This window comes from Salmo salar, chromosome ssa07 (assembly GCF_905237065.1).
Source record: "Salmo salar chromosome ssa07, Ssal_v3.1, whole genome shotgun sequence".
Lineage (NCBI taxonomy): Eukaryota > Metazoa > Chordata > Actinopteri > Salmoniformes > Salmonidae > Salmo > Salmo salar.
The window spans coordinates 49,033,132-49,052,583 of record NC_059448.1 but is presented as its reverse complement, the minus strand read 5'-3'; the positions used below and the strand labels follow the sequence as shown (position 1 = coordinate 49,052,583).

Below are 19,452 nucleotides of genomic sequence, written 5' to 3'. Positions count from 1 at the left end.
CTTCTCAGTGCCCTTGATGATGACAGCACCAGCCTCAGGCAGCAGAAGCTGGAAAAGCAGGTAATGACTAACCTTATCAAACACATGAAACTAGTTACGCCACATACAGCACCTGTTCAGCATCATTGCAACCCTATAGACACTACGGCTCCCATATAGACACTACTGCTCCAATAGACTTGTTCAGGGTATATGTCATGAGTATTCTATTTATGATGCAGAAATGACCAGACTAGTCCATATCTTATATATCTAGAGGCATTTTGCGTTTGATGTTTTGGTTGTTTCTGGTGTCTTTTCATGTTTTCTGTCAGAATAGTTTTTGAGGTCTCAGTCTATGCTTATTGCTGTGAGCCTGTCAAGCTTGAACATTTGACTGGCAGTGAGTGTATAAATGACCTGGTTTTCTGCCTCCGGTGTCACTCAGGCTATGAATTTCCGACCATCAGCACAGTAAGGCTAATTGTCATGAAACCGAGGGAAAACAGGGTGTCTTTGAACTCTTTTATTTTCGAAGGAAGTACAATTTGTCCAATTAGTAGAAAGAAAAGTATTTGTCCGGAAGTTAATTGTTTTAGCACTCATTGTAGAGATAAAGCACCAATCTGCTCCTTTCTCAGCGAACAGCTCTTCCTGGTCTGCGTGTCTGATGATTGTCCGTTACAATCCCTCCTGCCTGCAGTATCCTTATCACCACCCACGCTGCTTTAAAGTGAAACAGCAACAGTCACACAATGGAGTAAAAGATTGATGAGATGATTGGTAGGCACAGACTGACTCGATGCCTGCGTCCCAAATGGCACCCTGTTCCCAACATAGTGCACTACTTTTGACCAGAGCCTAACAAAGTAGTGCACTATGTAGGGAATAACCGTAGGAAGGTTTCAGTAGACCGAGTCTGTGTAGTGCGCTGTATGCCTGCAGATGTAGGATCTGAATTTGATCACATTTGTTGCTGAGAATTTGTAGTGCATTTGAGTTTTAAAAAGGCTTCTAAAGTTTTAAGGCCTTTGTCCTTATGAGGACATGAGAAATGTCCCCACAAGGGAGTATTTTCCTTGTTTTACTATCCTTGTGGGGATTTTAGGTCCCCACAAGGATAGAAAAACCAACCAACCCACACACACAAACACAGACCCCCCCCCCCCAAAATAGCTCTTATTCTATCGCTGTCTGACACTCGCAGCACCTCTATCCCCCTCCCTCCCTTTCTCCATCTCACTCATTCTCTCTCTCTTCCTCACTCTGCCCCGAGGTGCTTACAACCGCTGATTCAGTTAGTGACAGTGGCCACCCAGACACACGCACATACACTCTAGTTCTCTCTCACACACACTCTCTCACACACACGCTGGGGAGGAGACACGGACTCAGAGTGAGAGGGAAGCTGGTGTTGCGTGGTTATCCTTGTGTTAGTTGTCTGATCTGAAAGCCTGATCCAGGATCCAGGGGTAGTGGAGGGCAGGGAGACCGAGGCATGCCCGGCAAGAGTGCTGCTCGGTGGGGGAGAGTTTAGATGTGACGGGGTCTCACAGAGCATGGAACCCTGAGCTCCACAGAGAAACTTCTGCACTTCACTGTTACTCTCTGTCTCACTCCGGACACTAATGGACAGGGTGAGTCAGCACCTCTTATTCTCTGTTCTGTTTATGTCATTCAGGGTTGACTATTTTGATCTGAGAGTAACATGGGAAGTTGTGTGTGCACAGGTACATGCTTGCGCGTGTGTATTTTGGTGTGTATATTTCTCTGTGTTGTGTGTGTGTGTGTGTGTGTGTGTGTGTGTGTGTGTGTGTGTGTGTGTGTGTGTGTGTGTGTTTGTGTTTGCGTATGTACGTGCTTGCGTGTGTGTACTGTGCATGTGTGTGAGCATTTGATTTCAGCTCATCCTGGTGATATCGTTATAGCCTGTCTCTGGTGGGACACACTTCCGTGGATGTGGGAAATCTCCTAGTCTGCTGTTTTCATTAGCCTCCTGTGTCTTGTTTTAGGTCTGTACATTGTCTTTCTCCCACAGCCTCAGGACGGTGAATGAAACAGTATATTGAGTCATATCCTTTTCTCATATCCTATCTTAAGTCTTTTGTTTAAATGGACAATAATACAATGGATTGTTTTAATTGTAGGGCAGTTTTGTTTCTAGTAGCCTACGTTCTTTTCTCCAGTTTTTCCAAAAATATTCTGATATTTAATCATTTAGAGGTATGATCTGTGGAATGGTGGTGTACTGGGAACTAATAGCCAATTCAACAGATTATTTAAACTCTTTATGTTACTGTTTGAAAATGCAAATAGTTGAACAATGAGCCTAAATATTCCTCATTTTCTAGCCATACTCTATGTTCTGGTTATACACTCTTAGAAAAAGGGTTCCAAAAGGGTTCTTCGACTGTCCCCATAGGAGAACCCTTTTTTTGGTTACAGGTAGAACCCTTTTGGGTTCCATGTAGAATCCTCTGTAGAAAGGGTTCTACAAGGAACCCAGAAGGGTTCCTTCTATACCTGGAACCAAAGGAGTTCTACCTGGAACCAAAAAGGGTTATTTAAAGGTTCTCCTATGGGGACAGCCATATAACTGTTCAACGTTCTAGATAGAAAAAAAGGTGCTAAGAGTGTAGTCCAAGCAAACTAGGAACTAGGTTTGAGTTCTGTTCAGTTTGGATAGGGTTAATTCAGTGAAGTGAAGTGTCATTGCCACTGATGAGTTCTGTCAGCGAGTGAGACAGTTCAGTGTCTGCTCTACTGCTGTCAGTTCTTGTGAGGTAACCGTTCTGTAAAAACGTTATTATTAGTGAAATCCAGGAGTGGCCATTGCTAAGATTCCAGCAGCAATAGCATCTTAGTTACAGATCAATATAACACCAGTGAGAGAAAAACAGCTTACACGAATATGGCTAGCATTTCCCAGACAGTTTACACAGGAAGACTACTGCTAGCCAGTTTACACAGGAAGACTACTGCTAGCCAGTTTACACAGGAAGTCTACTGCTAGCCAGTTTACACAGGAAGACTACTGCTAGCCAGTTTACACAGGAAGTCTACTGCTAGCCAGTTTACACAGGAAGTCTACTGCTAGCCAGTTTACACAGGAAGTCTACTGCTGACCAGTTTACACAGGAAGACTACTGCTAGCCAGTTTACATAGGAAGTCTACTGCTGACCAGTTTACACAGGACGACTACTGCTGACCAGTTTACATAGGAATTCTACTGCTAGCCAGTTTACACAGGAAGTCTACTGCTGACCAGTTTACATAGGAAGTCTACTGCTGGCCAGTTTACACAGGACGACTACTGCTAGCCAGTTTACACAGGAAGTCTACTGCTAGCCAGTTTACACAGGAAGTCTACTGCTAGCCAGTTTACACAGGAAGTCTACTGCTAGCCAGTTTACACAGGAAGTCTACTGCTGACCAGTTTACACAGGAAGTCTACTGCTAGCCAGTTTACACAGGAAGTCTACTGCTGACCAGTTTACACAGGAAGTCTACTGCTAGCCAGTTTACACAGGAAGTCTACTGCTGACCAGTTTACACAGGACGACTACTGCTAGCCAGTTTACACAGGAAGTCTACTGCTGACCAGTTTACACAGGACGACTACTGCTAGCCAGTTTACACAGGAAGTCTACTGCTAGCCAGTTTACACAGGAAGTCTACTGCTGACCAGTTTACACAGGAAGTCTACTGCTAGCCAGTTTACACAGGAAGTCTACTGCTGACCAGTTTACACAGGAAGTCTACTGCTAGCCAGTTTACACAGGAAGTCTACTGCTGACCAGTTTACACAGGACGACTACTGCTAGCCAGTTTACACAGGAAGTCTACTGCTGACCAGTTTACACAGGACGACTACTGCTAGCCAGTTTACACAGGACGACTACTGCTAGCCAGTTTACACAGGACGACTACTGCTAGCCAGTTTACACAGGACGACTACTGCTAGCCAGTTTACACAGGAAGTCAACTGCTGGCCAGTTTACATAGGAAGTCTACTGCTGACCAGTTTACACAGGACGACTACTGCTAGCCAGTTTACACAGGAAGTCTACTGCTGGCCAGTTTACACAGGACGTCTACTGCTGGCCAGTTTACACAGGACGACTACTGCTGGACAGTTTACACAGGACGACTACTGCTGACCAGTTTACACAGGAAGTCTACTGCTGGCCAGTTTACATAGGAAGTCTACTGCTGGCCAGTTTACACAGGACGACTACTGCTGGCCAGTTTACACAGGACGACTACTGCTGGACAGTTTACACAGGACGACTACTGCTGGCCAGTTTACACAGGACGACTACTGCTGGCCAGTTTACACAGGACGACTACTGCTGGCCAGTTTACACAGGACGACTACTGCTGGCCAGTTTACACAGGACGACTACTGCTGGCCAGTTTACACAGGAAGTCTACTGCTAGCCAGTTTACACAGGACGACTACTGCTGGCCAGTTTACACAGGAAGACTACTGCTGCCCAGAGCAAAGAGGGAAGACAGGAAAAAAAACTAGACAAAAGGGCTTCAAAGTTGAATCAGATCCTGGGTCAGATGTGTGGCTCTTGATAACATTTTTAAGTAGGATCTCATCGTGAAGCATTGTGGGGCTTGTGTTTCTTGTTTACATGGAATCTGTATCCTGTGTCCAAATTAACAGTCTGTTTCATTATGATAATCCATTCAGATGTTTTATTCATTTGTCCGCTATTTTTAGCCTTAGAAGAAAACGAAGAGGCGAGCCCTGTTCCCCTCTTAAAGGGATACTTCGGGATTGTATCTACTTTCCCAGAGTCAGATGAACTCGTAGATACAATTTGTATGTCTCTGTGTGCAGTTTGAAGGAAGTTTCTAACTAGCGTTATCGCAATTGATAACTAGTGTTAACGCAATGACTGGAAGTCTCTTGTAATTGCTAGCATGCTAGTAGATGCCATAGACATCCAGTCATTGGGCTAACGCTAGTTAGCATTGGCTCGCAAAACTACCTCTTACTTCCTTCATACTGGATGCAGAGACATAAAAATGCTATTTATGAGTTCATCTGACTCTGGGGAAGTAAATAAAGGGCTTCATTGCCAAAAGCCCGAAATGTCCCTTTAAAACAAAGCCTGTTTGAAATGTAAACCATCAGACTCCAAGCTGAAACCATTAAACTCCCAGAGGCCTTTCATCTGGTCTTATTTGCATTTGAATCAAAGACAAAGTCTTGGTATTTAATGAATATTATTTTTCAGGTGTCAAATAGAAGCAGGCCATGGTAGTGTGTGTGTGTGTGTGCGTGTGTGTGTAGGTACGAGCGTGCGTGTCTGTGCTTTTGTGTGTGTGCGCCTGTGTTGCATTGACCCTGAATGTGTGTGTTGCGTTAGCCCAGAGTAATAAAACCTTTCTGTAGTGGTGGATAATCAGCACAATGAGGCTTCAGAGAGACAAGGACCTCACGTCTCTTTCCAGCCCAGTTCGTCACTAAACACCACTTGTTGTTTTGATGCTCCCCACTAATTGAGGCAGTTACGTAACCCATCGCCTGCTTTGACCAGAGACCAGGACTGCAGGGCCAACTGATGAATGTCACCATAATTCATGGAAATTGACCATTTCTCTAGTGTGAAGCTTTTTTATATTCATAGAGACATTGTGCTGTGTATTGTCTAGCCAGAAATCTAAAGGGGGCCAACCCTCATCGCTGTTGTCCCTAGTTTCCCAGAGCGTTTGTGATGGCTGTGACAATGTCAGCTCTAATGATCCCACTGCCTTGTCACTGTCCCCTGTCCCCAGTCTCTCTGTCCCCGTACTGAAAAGAGCCTCAGCCAGCACCGCACAGAGTTATAGGGTTCCACAGGAAGCAGCATTTCCAACTCTAGGTTTACTAAAGTCGTTTGAATAGTTTCCACTGTATTTTAAGCACTCTGTTACTTTGTCTCATAGCATCTTTTACAACAGTCTAGGCTTACTTGTCCAGGACCCATGTAACAGGTTTTTCTAAATTGATTTCAATGGATTTGTCGCTGAAGGTTCCTTCACTGAGTAGCTAACTCTCTTATGTCCCATTTCCTCTAGTGCTATTGCTAGGATACAAAGGTCCATTATTCTGTGACCTTTACTATGAGCTAAATATAGCCTAGACAACCTTACTTCACCTGTTCTGTTTCTATGCGAGTTGCATATTCTGCCTTCCAATTTAGTGTCAAAGATACTGAAGGAAGAAAACAGGACATTTTACTGTGGCTGAATGATTTGCAAGGTCGGGTCATGACACTTGTGTGTGTTGTTTCCAAAGCCATCTGGGGTTCCATTTTGAGATTCACATTGAATGGCCATCATGTTCTGTCCTCTCCCCCAACAACAGTGGAAGTGGTGAGACGACGACAACAAAGAATGTGGAGTCTATCGAGGACACTCTGACACGGTTGCCATAGGAACATGCATCTTGTTTGACACCCCTGAAACGAAGCTGGCAAGCCACGTGTTTTTTGCTCATTTGTTTTGTCGTATTGCTTAAGATAACTCTGTTTTTCAAAACACCAACACTGGTGGTTTTTCGATCAAAGTGTCCCAAGTGTCTGATGAGGACAGAGTCCTTACTGATTGTCTGGTTCTCAGCATTTTGAGTGATCTGGAAAAGGTCTAACTAAGGCTGTCTGTATAAGGTTGAATATAGATTAGTGTCTGGCTTGATGATGAGGAAGTCATGGGGGGGTTTAAAGTAATTCTTCCCCAGAGTCAGATGAACCAGTTGTATCTCTCCGCATCCAGTAGGAAGGAAGTTAGCGGTAGTTTTGCCAGCCAATGCTAACTAGTGTTCAAGCAATGACTGGAAGTACACAGTCTACAGGTATGCATTACATAGCAGCCAGACCTCTATGATTAAAGAGTGTTTTAATGAGGGAAAGGGATGGTGTTCTCATGGACTGTGGGGAAGCGAGGCCAGGTATACCTGGACAGATACAGGTATGGTCCATAGAGAGAGGATCACTAGAGCCTTATCACCAGCTGTCAGTCCAGCTGTCAGTCTGGGGCAGGGACGGACGGACGGACAGACAATATTTGCATGGTATACTCTCACTGTCGTAATTCCCCCCCCCCCCCCCCCCCATCCACAGAGGCTGCTGTTGGAGCAGAAGCAGCGGCGGAAGCGGCAGGAGCCTCTGATGGTGCAGCCCAACCCAGAGGCCCGGCCCAGGCGCTCCAGACCCCGGCGTAGTGAGGAGCAGGCCCCGCTGGTGGAGTCACGCCTCAGCATCACCAGCGATGTCATCATGGACGGTGAGCCTTGGTTCTTGGGGTTAGCTACTGTACTAGCTAGTTTTTCCGGGGTCAGATCACACGATCGGGATAAAGTAATGGGTCTGAGGAAGCAGGATCAGTGCTGAGTCCACAGTCAGAGATAGACAGTTGTTGGCTATGAAGAAGAATACTTTAATGATCCATTTGCTTTCCAGTCCAGAGTGAGGGCAGTACGTCAGGTGAGGACAGTGAGAGGGAGTGGTGGGAGAAGGTGGGGCCAGGCCCCATGTTGCCCAGGAAAGCAGGGAGAGGGCCAGTCATGGAGCTCACTCTGGAGGAGCAGAGTGGCCTTCCAGATCGAGGTAGAGGAGACCAGTCAGGAAATACAAGACTAGAGAAAAGTGCTTATATAGAATAGGATTATAAACATAGGTGCATCCCACTTCTGATACCAATCACATGTACATTGGCATGCGACGTATGTTAGTCTCACATACTGGGATACAATGTTATAAAATGTTCCTCCAAACAATCAGGAAACTAATATATTGAGGTGTGTGTGTGTGGTGCGTGTGTGGTGCGTGCGTGCGTGTGTCTAATTACGCATCCCTCAGTCTTGGGACGTGTGGAGAAGCGACTGTTCAAGGTAGTGGAGGAGACACCCAGGAAGCTGTTCTCTCTGATGCCCAGAGGGGCCTTCAGTTGGGCGGGAGAGAGTCACATTCAGAGAGGCAGAGCAGCGTTCAGACTCTCAGGCAAGAAAAGGGCCACCTGCTCAATGCAGCATATCACTCCATAGCACAAGGCTAAGCTCTGACATGAACATAGAGTAGAGGTACTACAGAGAAACGCAGCTGCAAGCAGACGGCTAAGTAATAAGGAGTAGGTACAAATCAAATCACCTCAGGGAAGCACAGATGGAAGCATAGGAATACAGAACAGCTCTTGGAGAAGTTAACGGCTGGATGCTCAAACACACAGACAAGCAGGACAAAGTTATTAACGTAATTCAAGACATAAAAAAAAATTCTGTGAATGCGCCCCACCCTGCAGGTATCGACGGCCCTGCTGCCTTCATGGGCTCTGAGGCTCCAGACCTGGGTACCAAGATCCAGATTCTGTCGGTGAGCAAGTCCCAGCCCCTGTCCCTGTCCCAGCCGCTGCACCAGTCTCCCCTCGCCGAGGAGCCTGACCGGGACGGGGACACGGAGACTCTGCTGGAGCCCAAGACAGACATCCACGAGCTGCTGCAGAAACGAGGTGAGCCGGGGGGGGCTTGAGAAGGGGGTCAGATAGGGAGTCAGGACAGCCAGTTTGGACAGAAGGTAGGAGTGTTTAAGTAGAGGGTTATAAAGAGTTCTGTCAGTAGGTAAGGCTGGGGGGTTTCTTGAACACCTTACCTGACCAGGAAATACTCTGGGGCCTAGTTATGGTCAGACCATGTGACCAGGAAATAGTCCTATCCCTATGGCCTACACAGCACAGACAATGTCTCATACGCAGTAGTGCTATAGACAGAAGACCTAGGAGAGTGTGTACACATGCGAGTCAGTCAGTTATATCCCTCATCATCATCTACCCTGATAAATCCTCTGGGTCGAATACCAAGCCGCTTCAGAGATCTGCTGCTCTGGCGGGCCTCACGGCTACACCGACAGGGCACTCAATATAAGTGTCTCTTTCACACCTCTGGGCTGGTAGAGGCACTTTGTAGTCTAGTGAGAGGCCAGGCTGAACTGAGAGAGAGAGAAAGAATGCAGGATGGCATGAGAAGATAAAGAAAGCAAAGGAGGACAGATGAGAAATGGGAGCATATCTGGTCAACATCGTTGTTCAGGGACAGTCTCAAGAACTTTGAAGGTTGTGGTTTATTGTTGCTGCTGTCCTTTCAGTTGGTCTCATTAAAAGCCATTGCACAGTGCTAAAACCCTGCTCTGGGATACTACCTCTTCCCAGGGCTGTGGTGCTGCAGTGTGCAGTTAGAGAGCCGGCGGAGGGCGAGGTTGATGGTGACAGTGAGAAATTGATCATTTTGTAAGGGGCAAGAGTAGTATCCACCTACCACAGTACTTATTTATGCCACCTCACCTCCCCTCCTTCTGGCAGGTCCACGAAGAGTGTTGAAGTCTCTTTCATTTCCTGAGACTAATTCAATATCATTCTGTGCTGTTACTGTGCTAAATGACAAGCTAAATCAAGATAGCCAGGTCTATATCTGGGAGAGAGATGTATTACCTAGTTAAACCTGAGACCCAGATTAAGGGCAGCATATTACTGCATTAGCCTCGGTTTTTAAGGATCTTCTTCTGGACAGCAACAAGAGGGCAGGTGACACTCCCCTTTCAATAATGCAAACCTTCATCATGAATGAATGTCTGGTCTGCTTAGTGCTACTGAGATCCAGCCTGTCCTCAGGTGCCTTAGATAGTGCCTGGCTGCCCAATCATTTTTATTTCCCAGTGTAAACTAATTGAAATGGAAACGGCAAAGGATTAGTAATAGCCTACTGCCTCCATTTGGATTTGACTTGGGGACGCTATTCAGTCAAAACTGGTCAGCGAGTTCCCAAGGTAAAGTTCTCCATGTGCTGCTAGACCGAGAAAGTGGTTGAAATGATCACGTTGCAAGTTTTGGTTTTACAACCTGAGCATCGAGCCCTTTTCTTTTTACAAAAGTTGTATTATCAGAACGTATTGACATTTCCATTTGGCTGATTTAGTAAAAAAAAGTGAATCTACAAAACTTTGTTGTTTTAATTGATGCCTTTGAGTCACTATTAGAATGTAGCTGACATTTGCGGTCTGTATTTAATGTTTGGCAGTACCCTGACATTTAGACACATCTCTGGGGCTAGATGGAGTGAACACCACTGTGCACATATTGTTTCTAGCCACGTTGGCCAATACATATGTGTCTGTCTGCAGAGGCGTGGGACATCTCTCTCAGCCCCTCCCCCTCTCTGATTGACCCCGCCAACGACAGGGTGGTCCAGTTGGTTGGTGCAGTGGAGGAGGGCCCAGAGGAGGGGCCAGAGCGCCCACTGTCTGCCAGGGAGAAACTACTCCAGTCAGGTAGTAGAGAGCAGCCTGCCGTTCCCATGGTGACAGGGCTGAAGTGAAGGTTGCTGGGTTTCTGTCTCTCTCCCTCCCTCCTTTCCTCTCTCTCTGCAGCACTAACTCTATGGAGCAGAGGTGAAACTGAGGGAGCATACAACAACAGTGAATTCTATAGTTCCTGATAATAACCTAGTCATTGGATGTAAAGTGCTAGATATCATACTCTGGCTTCAAGACACACCGAAGAGAACCGGTTTATATTTCTTGTATCATCAACAATGGAACACATTGCGAGCGGACATTTTTCCCCTGCTCACTTTGAATTCTGCTATCGCATCTAAAAAATGCTTTCTCATTCAAATATTCCACAGCACCAGCCAGCGTCACGGCTGGTAAATCCAATTAGCAGCATTACTGACACCTGTCCAGAGCAGCTCCCACAGAGGCCTGTCTGACCACACCGTGCTGGGTCTGTCTGGCTGGTATCTCTCAATAGGATTTCTGCTTTCCCTCGTTCCTAACTAACCCCTTTACATTGGACTATCAGGGACGGTTTCGCAGACACAGATTACTCCTGGACTGAAAAGCATGCTTAACGTGCATTTAGTACAAGGCTTAATTTGGGTCCAGGAAACCAGCTCTCAGTGATGGATAAAACACAATGAAGATGGAGAATCTATTGTCTTGTATTCTTTCCAATGTGGAAATGTATAGGGCTCTGAAGTGGACTAACAGTGGTGTCTGGGGATAATGAAGGCTGCTGGGATGGCAAGAGGTTCATAACAGGTCTCTTCTATCGTAACCTGGTTACTGGGTAGTCTCGTCTGTTCTATACAGAAACGTTTTTCCTCAATGGGTCTCAACAGTTACTCAGCACTATTTCGCTTCCGCTTTCCTTCCCATCCTCTGCCAGCTGTTTTAAGGTTAGGTTGTCTCCTCAAATGTTAGGGGGACTACTAAATGTTTTAGAGAGGCGTTTTAGCTGCATATTGTAATATGTGGCCTTTTCTGATACAGGAAATATTGCATCAGTTCATATTTTCAACTGGGGTAGTATGATGACTTAGTTGGAACAAATCAAAGGCTATGTGATCAAAAGCAAAATCTGCATACATTTGAAGAAATACATTGCCCATATCCATTACATGCAGGCTAATCACAATGGGTCCCAGGAGAAATAAATCTCTCCTTCTTGAGTCATGGCAATAAGAACCTATGGGATTACTGAGGAGATATGGAGGAGTTTTCAGCTTGGCTGGGCATCTGAGATGATCTCTCCTGTCTGCATAGAACCCTGGGTCCTCCTGATCCCAACCAATGGAGTGTAAGCTGTAGGCCACATCTCCCATAGTGCACTCTTTTTCCCATGACCAGGTCTGTCAGGCAGTATGAACTACGAAGAGGCCAGTGAGGATGAAGAACACGGTGATGAAGAACGGCCACGCTCGCTGTCCCCCAACCCAGAGTCAACCCGGCCTGCGTCTGCCTCCAGCACAAAGTCCAACACAGTGAGTCCAACCATATAGTTGTCTCTGTCCTGTCATATCATTAGGAGCACATACATAGCTATGTGGCTATGGCTTGTGAGATTTCTATTGTATTCATTACACATGGCAAATCAACTTGTCACTTGAAGATGTATAGAAAAGCATGAAGACACTGAAACAACAAGATGGCAGATGAATGTTGTCCCCTCTACTCCTGGACTGTATCTCCTTTATAACAGTGATTGGCCAGTATGTTTTTTTGACGTAGCATTGTGTGTTTTTTTCCCCCCCTCACAGGAGTGCGTGACACCGGGGTCGCCCACGACGGAGAGCGCTCTGATCGAAGTGGACAACCTGGAGGAGTTTGTGGTGCGTCCTGCCCTCCGCGGCGTCACCGTCAAGTGCCGCATATCCCGGGACAAGAAGGGAATGGACCGCGGCCTGTACCCCACCTACTTTATGCACATGGAGAGAGAGGACGGCAGGAAGGTACATTTGACCTCACATCCTGTCATGGTGGATTAACATGGAGACAAGACCTAGATAGATTTACAGTCAAGATAGATTTCTTTTTAATCGTATTTCACGGGCGTGTTTCATTTTCTTTTCTTCAATAGCTACATTTGAAATGGTATGAGAATATAAAGTAAAAGTAACACCTGTTTTGATTGCAGTGATTAAAATGATGGTTTGTGAGTTTCCCTCTCACCCTGAGTTTACTCTCTTTATTTCACCCAGCTGTTTCTTCTGGCTGGGAGGAAGAGGAAAAAGAGCAAGACGTCCAACTACCTGATCTCAGTGGACGCCACGGACCTGTCACGCGAGGGAGAGAGCTTCATGGGGAAACTGAGGTAGGACCATATCTCACTCGTCTTACTCACAACTCTGCTAAATATAATTCTAAATCCTTGCTTATGAACAATTTCCATATTGCTTTGAGCCCTCGGCTGCATCTGATAACCCTATTGGGTGGGATTGTGAGTGCTGGAGGGTCATTGTAGACTCTAATGGGATTGGTCTGGTCATCCTGCAGGTCTAACCTGATGGGGACCAAGTTCACGGTGTATGACCAAGGCACCAACCCCTGTAAGAACCCTGGAGCTCTGCTGGAGGAGAGCAACACACGACAGGAACTCGCAGCCATCTGCTATGTGAGTGCACACATATACACACACACACACACACACACACACACACACACACACACACACACACACACACACACACTAATATAATTGAACGTGTAAGGTTGTGTGACATTCTGTGACATTCTGATCTCCTGTGTTCTCTCTGCAGGAGACCAATGTTCTGGGGTTCAAAGGTCCCCGCAAGATGACCGTCATCATCCCAGGCATGAACATGAACTTTGAGAGGGTCCCCGTCCGTCCAAACAGTGTATGTATCAGCCCCATGGGCTGTACAACTCCAATCACTTCTCCTAACATTTGTAGTCACTGTACTTGTTATGCACAGTAAGGGAGAGGGGCGTGTCAGAGGGCATGATTGAGGGGCTAGGCACCTTTTTTCAAAATTTCCGCCTGAATGACGTGCCCAAAGTAAACTGCCTGTTGCTCAGGCCCTGAAGCCAGGATATGCATATAATTGGTACCATTGGAAATAAAACACTTTGAAGTTTGTAGAAATGTTAAAATAATGTAGGAGAATATAACACAATAAATAGGGTAGGAGAAAATCCAAAGAGAAACCAACCGTAATTTCTTTGTTTGTTGGAGAGACCATCCTCTTAGAATGGCAAGTACAAGGTCATACTGAAAATGGTCTTCCTGGATGCAATTCCAATGGCTTCCACAGGGTGTCAGCAGTCTGTGTTCAAGGTTTCAGGCTTGTAATTCCAAAAACGAATAAGAAATATCAGTTTTCGTACAGGGGCACAGTCTTGGAAATTCGTGTTTGCGCGCGCCATGAAGACAGGACGCACCTGCTAAAATCAGTTTCCTATTGAACATACTTCTTTCCGTAAGAAATTTTATAGTTTGATTACATTTTAGGGTATCTGAGGAGTAAATAGAAACATATTTTGATTTGTTGAAACAAAGTTTAGGGGTAGATTTTCGGATTCCTTTCTCTGCATGTTGAACGAGTGGATTACTCAAATCGATGGCGCCAACTAAACAGACTTTTTGGGGATATAGAGAAGGATTTTATCTAACAAAACGACACTACATGTTATAGCCGGTGAATTTATGAAACCTGTGCCGGTGGAAAAATATTTTGATGTGGGGCGCCATCCTCAAACAATCGCATGGTATGTTTTCGCTGTAATAGCTACTGTAAATCGGACAGTGCAGTTAGATTAACAAGAATTTAAGCCTTCAACTGATATGACACTTATATGTACCTAAATGTTTAATGTCCATAATTTTTCTGATTATTTCTTTGAATTGCGCGCTTTTCAGTTTCACCGGAAGTTGGACTAGCGGGACGCCTAGCCCTAAAAGGTTTAAGACTCTGGCATTCTTACATCTTGAAATAGAAAATAATTTAGCACAATCTGAATAATGGAGTGAGTATTGAAGTCAACATCATGTAATGGAAACTGAGGCTAACCCACTAAGGGCTGTGAGATGTGGTCACTGGGGAGTGACGTCAGATCAGATGGTTTGGATGTCTGGGTCGTATTCATTAGGGCGCGCAACGGAAAACTAAATTGAGCGTTCTTATTGGATAATTCAAGGTTGTCACTCCCTGTTTCTGTCCTATTTCTTCTGTTTAGTGCCTAATGAATACAACCCTGTTTGTGTTTTTCCAGGAGCAGGACAGCCTTCTAAGTAAGTGGCAGAACCATTCACTGGAGAACCTGATCGAGCTGCACAACAAGGCCCCCGTGTGGAACGACGACACCCAGTCCTACGTGCTCAATTTCCACGGCCGCGTCACACAGGCCTCCGTCAAGAACTTTCAGATCGTCCACGACAACGATCGTGAGTCGATCCGTCAGTGCTTCTCTTGACTCTTTCCTCTCTTTCTTTCTCTCTCGTTCTTTTTCACTTTCTCTATTTCCCACTCTCTCACTCCCTCTACTTGGGTAGAATGGAATAATGATTTCACATTATTGAGTCATCTCTTCTCTCTTCCCTCAGCGGACTACATCGTAATGCAGTTTGGCAGAGTGGCCGAGGACGTATTCACCTTAGACTACAACTACCCCATGTGTGCCCTGCAAGCCTTCGCCATTGGCCTGTCCAGTTTCGACAGCAAACTGGCCTGCGAGTGACCAACCCCATCACGACTCCTAACTCAGCATTCCCTCCATGACCTTTTCAACCCACTCCCTCCCCCTCCAGGACAACGCCAACTCCACAAAACCGCCCCTCCACCTCCCCCTCACAGGATTCAGCGCCTTCCTTGTACAGTCAGCAGTCAGCTCACCAGCAGTCTGCCACTATGAAAATAATCATGAACTATGACCTCTCACCCCTATGTGGTACATCCAATCATGGCACACAAATCACGCTGACCTGGAGAGCGGATGAAGAGAGTGGGTGTGTGAAAGAGGACAAAAGCAAGTAGATTTGGGTGGAGGATATAGGATTTTCCTTATCGGCAGAAAAATGAAATTACCGTCCACAAAGGGAAACTTGTCAAATCATCAAGGCGCCTTTGTTTTTATTTGTATTTATCTGTAGTTCTGTTTCATTGAGTTTGTATTGCTTTTTGTTGCTTTAGCTGTTGTATATTGGTGATTTTATGTGTATTGAAATTGATTGAAAGGGAAAAAGGACACCAAGCATCATAGACCAAACTGTCGTGGGCACTCCCTGTTAGGGACAGGACTTCTAACACAGACTAGACCAGGTCACAGGAGATGGTGTCTTTGATTTATATCAGATTTCATTGTTTTATAGGCCTCAAAAACATGTCTGATGAACTTATGAGTTTGTTCATTTTTAGCAGATGTTTTTAAAGTTGCCTTTAATGTTGATTCCAAGTGTCATTTTACTCCATTTTACATTCTGTTGCCTTCCACAATCACTGTTGTGCGATTCTTTTGACCAACTCTGGAAACGTTATGGTCTATATCCTAAAATTCACCTCACTGTCTTCAAATGATCACGTGGCTTTGGTTTCCAGCCATTTTGCAGCATCAAGATGTTCAATAATTCTAACGTTAAACTATTTCAACCCTTTTTTATTTTCTTCCTCTTGAAGATGAATTTCTCATCACATTTATTTGCCTGCATATCAGAAAGTCTTGAAGTCATGCATGTCCATCCAATGTGTCCTCATCTGTTTTCTTGTTTTAAAAACACACTTTTACTAACGTATCTCAGTAGCATTCTGAGGAGTTTGGAACAGAACATTTCTTACTGCAATTTATTTGTACATGTCATTTTGTGATGTCTTAGCCCCATGTCAAGTTAAAACCTCAATGGAAAGTCAATAGAGTTGCCCAGCAAGCACGATTAAAGGTGCTTGCTATATAAGATATGTCTTAATGTTTGGACATACTGCTCATTTTAAAATATCATGAAATGTCAGCATAAATGTTATTTCAATGTGTGGAATACAAAAGTTAGCCTGGAATCCAAACAATAGAGGAATATTCCGTTTTGATTCCAAGTGACAACGGTCGCCCTGTACTCAGTCTACATTATATGCCAAACTTATCTACCCGTTTAAAATGACACCAGATTGAATAATAACACTACATTTTATATGTACTGTAACTGGAAGTGTTACTCTGTTCAGTAGACTACACTTGTACTGTACCATGAAGTCATTGAGAACCCACTGGGCAAGAACTGGTTGAATCCACGATGTTTCTACGTCATTTCAACCCCAAAATTTGAGGCGATGACTTTGAATCAACGTAGAACACTGATTGGATTTGCAAAAAGGAATTGCGTCTTTTTTTTAACCCAACTTTTAAATCCAATGACTGGGTCAAATGTTTGGTTGATTTCACGTTGAATTCACAACTCAACCAAATGTAAATCAAAACTAGATGTTGAACTGACGTCTGTGCCCAGTGGGAAATTACTTTTGGGGCGACATTTAAGGTGCAAAATAGTTAAAATCTGTGCAAAAATATATAAAAAGGTGACCATAAAAAGTTATTTAAGTAGAGTTTTTAGTACACTGAAAAATGCATAAATAGTGGCCTTTTTTACAACGCTCGTTGCTGAAGAAAAGTTTAAAATTACATCACAATGCCAAATTATTACTTTTACGGTATTTTTTTGCACAGGTTTGAACTATTTTGCACCGTGAAAAGTCACCCTTGATTAAAGTTTCAGCTGGATGGATGTGCTATAGAGATGATTCTGTCCAGTAGTGTGATTCTTGTTCTTGGAGGATTAGGAACATTCCTGGGTAACCTGCAGGATGCATTTGATTCCTGTCCAAACAAGACAAACAAGACACTGATTATGTGTGACAGTGTTGGGAAACAAAGTTAATTCACACGATGTACTGTTAGAAAGAGGGAAAGGTTTTGTTTGTACAAAATATATAAAAGAGAGAAATATACAGTTTTACTACAAGATACTTATGGGGAATTGCATTCCATTCATAACTTAACTTTCTGAAATTTTTTTGGGAATTGAATTTCAGAAATATCACTGTAAATAGAATAAATGAAGATATTGTAAAGTGAACAAGACTCCCCTTGTAAGTTTAAGTAATGAATGTATTCAGTAAAAAACATTTATTTGCCCCCTTTCTAATTCTCTACTTTTGCATATTTTTGATACTAAATGTTCTTCAACCAAAACCTAATATTAGATAAAGGGAACCTGAGTGAACAAATAACACAATTACATACTTATCTAATTTATTTAATAAACAAAGTTATGCAACACCCAATGCCCCTGTGGGAAAAAGTAAGTGCCCCCTTAAGCTCAATTACTGGTTGTGCCAGTTAGCTGCAATGACTCCAACCAAACGCTTCCTGTAGTTGTTGATCAGTCTCTCACGTCACTGTGGAGGAATTTTGGCCCACTCTTCCATGCAGAACTGCCTTAACTCTGACAATTGAGATTAGGTCAGGACTTTGACTAGGCCATTCCAAAACTTCAAATTTGTTGCCTTTTAGAAATGTATTTTAGCTTTTTATCTAATATTGGGTTTTGGTTGAAGATCTGATAACATTCAGTATCAAAAATAGAAAGGCGGCAAAAACTTTTTCACAGCACTGTACTGTATAAACTTTCATTCATAGGCTAGGTTGTAGCAACCTCATGATGGGTATAGGGAAAATGTGAGTATCATGTAGTAGCCTAAACCTATCAATGTTAAATTAAACTGGATGAATGGAATATGAATGACAGTCATCCAATATTCTGTAATAGAAATAAGGCCATGCCCATTAAAAAAAAATTGTCCTCCCTAATCATAAACGGAACCGACTGCCCCTGATGTATTCAGTAAACCCATTTATTTTCAATAACATAACGACTTTACAGTTGATTAAGAACCTTTTTGAAAGCAACATCTAGAACTTATAATTTCTTCTTTCTACATTACCAAGTGTTACAATTGCTTCGATTATTAAAACATTTAGAACATACATCAAACTTGTTTTAGTGTTACATTTACAATTCCATTTTAAAATGGGACATTGTAGAAACTTACTGTAAAAACGGTAATTGTAAAACTTCATAAAACACATCTATTCTAAAAACATTCCAAGTCTTTGGAAGGCTTTGAACATTATTCTTTGGACTGGATACACAAACATTTTGTTTGATACAGCTTTGACTGATCTATTCTTAATGCAAGGTGCTGCAGTACGGTCTGGTGTGGAATGAACATCCAGTGAACAACAACAGTTACCATCACAGGCAGCAACACTAGCTCTCCCAGGGCAAACCTACTCATTGACGTCCACCACTAGCAGTTCTTTGTATTTGATCAGGTAGTAGGGGTAGCACTGGCACCGGTCAAAAACTACAAAGATGGTGGGGTTGACCAGCTGGTCCATACAGGTGTCGTGTCGTCCTCCTTCGTGGATCTGACGGGTGGCGGCCGGCGGTATTTGCACTTACCCACGCTCACCTTTCCCACCAGCACCTTGGCCAGGAACATGTGACGCACCCCAGCGTCAGGTGACACCGCAGCGAATGTGTTGGAGTAGGAGGCGTCGCGGGCGAAGTAGGAGCCGTAGCCGTACACGACCCCGTTGACTCCCGAGACGCGCGGGTCAAAGTTGTGGCAGATGTCCTCAATGAAGTCCCTGACGGTCCCGTGGAACAGGTGCCTCTCCAGAGCCCCGTCTTCCTTGGTGTCGCCGCGCTTCCGTGTGTGCTCCTTGTACCTACAATACAAACAATGCTACCTAATGTATGTATTCATCTTAAATTGAATTCAATCTGTTTTTATCAGTATTACATTTATTCATTGTCAAATGGAGCAGGAAAATAAAAAGCCTTATCAATACAAAAGCCTTAACCCTTATCAATACAATTATATTGATCTGTTGTGTGATGTAATGTTGCACCATGTTATCTATCTTTTCCCTGTCCTTTATCATATTCCCACATGACGGTCATATACAGTAGATGAGGAAAATGAATGGCTATTCTCACAAGAATACATATCAAAGAGGGCCAGAGGGAGTCCACATCCACACCTTTGGAACTTGTCACAGTGGAGGACATTCTGGATCTGGTGGAGGCTGACTATCTCCACCCGGGTCTCTGACAGGCTCTTGTGGAACAGGCTGTGG

General features: G+C 44.2%; 1 protein-coding gene across 5 annotated transcripts in view; it reads left to right on the top strand.

Moving 5' to 3' along the window:
• The window catches only part of LOC106609502 (tubby-related protein 3), a 35,674-nt gene extending 17,373 nt beyond the window's left edge, over positions 1-18,301 (top strand). For 3 of the 5 annotated variants that reach the window (XM_014208385.2, XM_014208383.2, XM_014208384.2), the window contains 11 exons: positions 9-60; positions 7,099-7,261; positions 8,276-8,482; positions 10,147-10,293; positions 11,653-11,786; positions 12,063-12,254; positions 12,504-12,616; positions 12,799-12,916; positions 13,062-13,160; positions 14,536-14,707; positions 14,867-18,301. In XM_014208385.2, the coding sequence (XP_014063860.1) occupies positions 9-60; positions 7,099-7,261; positions 8,276-8,482; positions 10,147-10,293; positions 11,653-11,786; positions 12,063-12,254; positions 12,504-12,616; positions 12,799-12,916; positions 13,062-13,160; positions 14,536-14,707; positions 14,867-15,000 (1,531 nt within the window). In that variant the 3' untranslated portion in view covers positions 15,001-18,301. Of the gene's footprint in view, positions 1-8; positions 61-1,193; positions 1,617-7,098; positions 7,262-8,275; positions 8,483-10,146; positions 10,294-11,652; positions 11,787-12,062; positions 12,255-12,503; positions 12,617-12,798; positions 12,917-13,061; positions 13,161-14,535; positions 14,708-14,866 lie in introns of those variants that run through there. The other 2 variants (XM_014208387.2, XM_014208386.2) reach the window with 2 other exon arrangements.
• Positions 18,302-19,452: the final 1,151 nt, after the last annotated feature.